This window comes from Eurypyga helias, unplaced genomic scaffold, assembly GCF_000690775.1.
Source record: "Eurypyga helias isolate BGI_N326 unplaced genomic scaffold, ASM69077v1 scaffold15759, whole genome shotgun sequence".
Lineage (NCBI taxonomy): Eukaryota > Metazoa > Chordata > Aves > Eurypygiformes > Eurypygidae > Eurypyga > Eurypyga helias.
The window spans coordinates 3,128-8,328 of NW_010270304.1; the positions used below are offsets into that span (position 1 = coordinate 3,128).

The 5,201-nt window shown below is 47.6% G+C and overlaps 1 protein-coding gene across 1 annotated transcript in view; it reads right to left on the reverse strand.

Moving 5' to 3' along the window:
- Positions 1–2,266: 2,266 nt before the first annotated feature.
- The window catches only part of SURF4 (surfeit 4), a 4,709-nt gene continuing 1,774 nt past the window's right edge, over positions 2,267–5,201 (reverse strand). Inside the window, exons 3-6 of the mRNA XM_010158402.1 lie at positions 5,067–5,143; positions 4,439–4,482; positions 3,310–3,496; positions 2,267–3,068 (exon numbers count right to left, since the gene is read on the reverse strand). Of these exons, the coding sequence (XP_010156704.1) occupies positions 2,802–3,068; positions 3,310–3,496; positions 4,439–4,482; positions 5,067–5,143 (575 nt within the window). The 3' untranslated portion in view covers positions 2,267–2,801. The remainder of the gene's footprint in view (positions 3,069–3,309; positions 3,497–4,438; positions 4,483–5,066; positions 5,144–5,201) is intronic.

A 5,201-nucleotide genomic window follows, 5' to 3' on the forward strand; every position in this document is an offset into this window, starting at 1 on the left:
GGCCCTTTACAGAAGAAATTCAAGAGTCATCACCACAAACACAAGAACCCCAAGAAGGCAACCAACAGCAAATAAAAGTTGTGATAAATCCATGGCCTGAAGCCTGTTTAACGGTCTCGGGGGTGCCCAGGGCTGGCTGCCCCTTCCAGTTACCAGGTGTGTGTGTGTAACCTCATCAGCCCCACCCAGGGCTCAGACCCCTTTGTGGAAAGGGAATTCTCCAGCCCCGTCTCCCATCTGGAGCGTCACCACTCACACACGCCAGGTGGATACAAAGATGCCATTGTTTTATTTTGATTGTTTCCAAAAAAAAAATCAAAACATTTTCAAACACAACTAAGGTACAAAATACAGCATAAAATGAGAATTTATACTTATTTCTTTTTCCACATAGAAAGCAAAAAAAATATTTTCAGAATGAGTTCCAGAACACTTTGCCGAGCCAATTGATAGCTGACACCCCGCTTGGGAGAGCTTCTCAGCCACAGGGGAGGGCACCAGCGTGTAGGAAACCAGAACCACCTGCATCAGGACTCCCACAAGTCCAGAAACCCCGTGCCCTCCACCTAAGCGTGCCCCTTCAGTACCCACATCTTCCTGCTGCAAGGGACAGATTCGGTTCCTTCTCGGGGGTCTCTGAAAGGGGATTGATTTTCACCAAGGAAACTGGTCGGTATTTCAGACTACTCCATCACCCAGCTCCTTAGAGACACAAAGCAGTTGAAAAAGCCAACTTATGGGCTACTGACAGGAATTGTTTCTCTCATTCCACTTATAAATACTACAGACATCAACAGCAGTTAAAATAACCGAGAATGGATGCCTTGATGGGGTCTGAAACCGTTCTAGGACCTGCAGTGAAGCTCGGCAAGAGCATCCTGCGCCACGTATCCAAAAGGACCGGTTTGCTCTGCCCTGAAGAGACAGACACAGTAACACCTGAGGTGAGAAATCTTGCAAAACCTATTGGAAAGGAAAGCTCTGTGTGGCCTGAACTTCAGCGATGGCTCCCCCTCCCGTCTACCCCCCCGTGCCAACTCCTTGCCTGCGGCAGCAGCACACCTTGCTATTACACCGGCTGTTTTCCTCTTAGGGTGAGGGAATGCTGGTTTAGCATCCAACAGTGCTCTTCTGTTTGCCATCAGTTCTTTCAGCCTCGTTTTCTCCCCTAAAACACACCTGTTAGGCTGAACTCCCCAGGTTAGTGTCCTTACCCTGATAAACAGCTCCTGCTGGAGGTGTTCAGCCAAATCCCTCCAAGAGCTGAGCAGCTTTCTCAAGGGAGACAAGAGTGCAAGGAATCCATGTGTTAGCGAGCTGGCAGGGCTCATGCTTTCTACAATTCTTCCATGATCTAGTGAAAGGGGTTCACCTAGGTGACTAGCAGAGGACAAAACGCCGCCTCTGAGCAGCACTAAGCACGTTCGTGGCACAGAGGTTGTGGCACTGAGCAGTGAGAACAGGGCTTTCCTCTCTCCTCGCTGTTACGCCGAGGAGTTCCTCCCTCGGAAGACAAAGGTTACAGCCCCGGCTGCCTCTTCGCTGCACACGCTGGGCATTGCTCTCCTCAGCCCCAACCCTCTGCATACAGGGTTGAGAAGGGGGGTACAGCAGCAGACAGCCAACCTCCAGGCCTCCTCCCCACACCCCTCCGGTGTGGGCAGAGATGGCAGGGGAAGGGGCTGTACCCTGGCTCGTTCGGCCAAGGAGGACCGTGACAGCGGAGACCAACAGAAGTGAGGCTAAGAAGCAAAGACTAGAGATGAGAAGATCGACTGCTCTCACCTGGCATGTACTGAGTGCAGGGAAAAAGGGGAGTTTCTGCAATTCTGAAGACACTTTCACCAATAACCTGCAATTTGGATAAGGATTCGGGGCACAGATGGATGGAAGCTGGTTAATAGCAGAAAGGAGCTTTTATGATGGAACCTGTAGCATAACCTGGTTCCCTTCCTGGGAAATCAGGAGGGGCAACATTGGGAAAGAATGCTGAATAAAGAGTTTTTTGGCACAGAATTTTAACAGAATCTAATACTCTGTCTCTTCAGGAGTATCTTCCCCCTTCCTTTTTGAAACCTGATTAGCCATACAGGATTCTCCCTCATTCCCCTTAAGAGCAGACCCGGGACATGACAGAAAAGCCTCTCCCTTCAAGAGCAGGACATGACAGAAAAGCCTCTCCCTTTTCTTACCTAGAGAGGGGTAAGGAGACTTTCAGGGTTTTCTTTTTGCCTTTTATTTGGGGGCAGGAAAGACCTCCCCCTGTTGTCAAACAAAATGGAATTACAGGCCTCCGAGCAGCAAAATAACAGGGATCTTGTTTTTTGATGCCGCTTTCCACCTCGCTCAGCAGTGCCATAACCAGCAAGGGAACTCCTTGTGCACAAGACCGTTTTGATGAGGGCAAGAAAGGGGATCCACTTTTATAGTTATAGCTAGAGCCTGACAGCACACTGAACGATACAGCTGTATCTGCTCACAGTACTCCAAATTTTAAAACATCGCTGCCATGGAGGACAGCAGCTGTTCTACTGCAACTCACTGAAGCGTCAGCAAAATGCAGGTTCCTTGGGTTAGTTCCAAATCTAGGAAGTTAGAATAAGCCTAGGCAACATTCCTTGAGGAAACAGGATTTTATCTATTATGTTACTGGTGCCACTGTAAATCAAATTCAGAACATCTGTGCCTTTGCAATAGGAAGGGGGCATGTACGTGTAAAATGCTGGCAGTTTTTGTTGAATCCATAGAGAATCAGTTCTGGACTTGATATGTTATGTCCCAAGAAAGTGTTGCTATTCCTGTTACCACTCTTTTTTCTTCTCGTCCATGGAGACGCCGCCAGGACCCAGTGCAACCACGAGGAGCAGCCCCCCAATTACAGACATGGTCTGGAAGAAGTCGTATTTGAGGAAGTCGTGCATGGGCTTGTAGGCTGGGACGGTCCAGAAGGCATTGAAGTAGATGTTGATGCCAAAGAGCCAGATGACTAGAGTCAAGGCGGCCAGCTTAGTCTTGAAGCCAATTGCCACCAGGATAATCAGGGCTGTGCCCACAATGTTCTGCAGAATCTGCACGGAAAACAGAAACCCACAGGCTTAGATACGATTCTTGTAGATACACGAAGATCAGGACAGGGCATGGGGAAAAGTTCAGCAGAACAGCTTGTCACAGCACAGATGATTTAATAACTTTTATAAATATTAATGCTACTAAAACGAAAGTTAAGTGATCAAGCGGTCCTGCAGTCAGTCTGGGAGTTGGTACTATGTTCTAGTTCCGTAACGCTTACTTTATTCCCCAGGTACTTACAGAAAAGAAGTTCATATCAAAATGTAGCAAGGTCATGAACATGAGGACCAGCAGCACACGACCCCCCAGCTGCATGTACTGCTTAGGAGAGCTTTCCCGCATGGTGGGGACGCCAGCAAACATGCTCTTCCCCTCCGAGCGCGACTCAGCCAAAAGCAGCAGTAAGCCTCCCCCAAGGGCAAGGTTCCTACAGAAACAGAGAAATGTAGGGGGGGAGAAAAAGCCCAGTTGATTAAAACTACACATCAGTGCAAACTGTGAAGTCTTATCTGACACTTTCAGCTCTAAGAATCTGCATGCTAGCGAAGAGTGACCTACTCTGCACCCTGCCATGCATCTCCACAGCTGAAGCAGCAGTGCTGGCCACCACAGCAGTTCACACAAGCCTGTGCAGACAGGTACAGCCTGCCAGGGAAGCCCAGCACCCACAGACCAGGCACAGGTGCTTAGCATCTGTTACAGCACGAGTTTGGTTGAAGTTACTCTGTACCTCAGGTTTAGCCATATATGCCAGAGCAGTTCAGAGGTTGCTTTGAGAAAACAGAGCAGTACCGCTAAAAGTAGTTACACATTGACAGGGCTGTAGTAAGCCCAGAGAGTAGTTCCAGTGCTGACCCCTGCCCTCGAGAGGAGAGGGGTGAAAAGGTAACAGCCAGCCATCACTCAGGATTTGACAAGTGTTTAGTGGGGCTAAACCACAACAAGAAAGCTCATGTTTAAGAGCCCTGTCATCTACTTAAGAGAAGGCACGAATGATTTTAAAAGCCCAGAAACCACTAATATTTATGTGCTTTAGTTTCCTCAGAGAATTGCTTCAGTCAGGCATAAGCACAGTTGCTATTTGAGCCATTTAGGAAATAGCAGCAGCTCACTGATCCAGTCTAGACAGTTTGTGAGCTCTCAGCAAGGTCAATAGCAGAAGCCCTTGGATCTAAGTGAGTTAGGATTAGTCTTTCCCTTCTACAACATTGAGCCCGCTGTCTGTGTCATTTTGTGTTTAAGGTAAAGGCATCATTTGTAAAATCCTTCTAGTAAATACTAGGTAGGAAGATCATTTCCTCTGTCACCAAGTGGCAGTGACAGACAGGAGCTTTCATTCTGTTTTGGTAAAAACTTTCAGGACACATACCTCATCAAGAACTTCAGGTCCCATAGAATGCTGTATGCGATAGTCTAGGCCAAGAAAAACAGAGGTTAAACACCATATCAAGTTCTGAATTTACAGTATAATCTCATGCATGGACTGTCCACAGCAGAGGTCACTTACAAGTATGTTATACAGAGGGAAATGGGGTAGATCATGCTGATGTGGTCGAGTGAGTCAGTGTAAAACAGGGAACAGCAGCCAGAATTTGACTCGTGCTTTAGTACCCACAAGAATTCATGGGTTTTGAACAGGAAGGATGCTACTAGCTAGGATCCTTGTGATGGAGGCAGTCCTTTAAAAGCTGCATGTCAAAGGCCAAAGCAACCGCAAGTTCCACAATCGGCACATTACTGACATACAGGTGAAGTGCAAGTTACTTCTGCTAAATTGGTCAAGGTCAAGTGTTGAATCAGCATCTCCAGCTGACTAATTGCAATTACAGCCAGGGATCTATTGGGCACATCAGAAGAACATAGGCAGCAAAACAGATGAATGTCACTGAGGACTGGCACTAGGCCAGGGTGGAGAACTGTACTGAAGTATGTTGGTAGTACTGTGGCTAAGATTTGAAAGATACTGTTTAGAAGGGCTGAAGACTTAAGCCTCCCACCTGTAATGCTATAATTCCAAACAGTCCAAAGCAGGCATATTGCACAAAGTTCCTACTCAGCACCAGGATACAGCCACCTGAGTTGGGAAAAATGGAACAGTTAGACCTCTTGCTTGCACAGGAGAAGATGCTGCA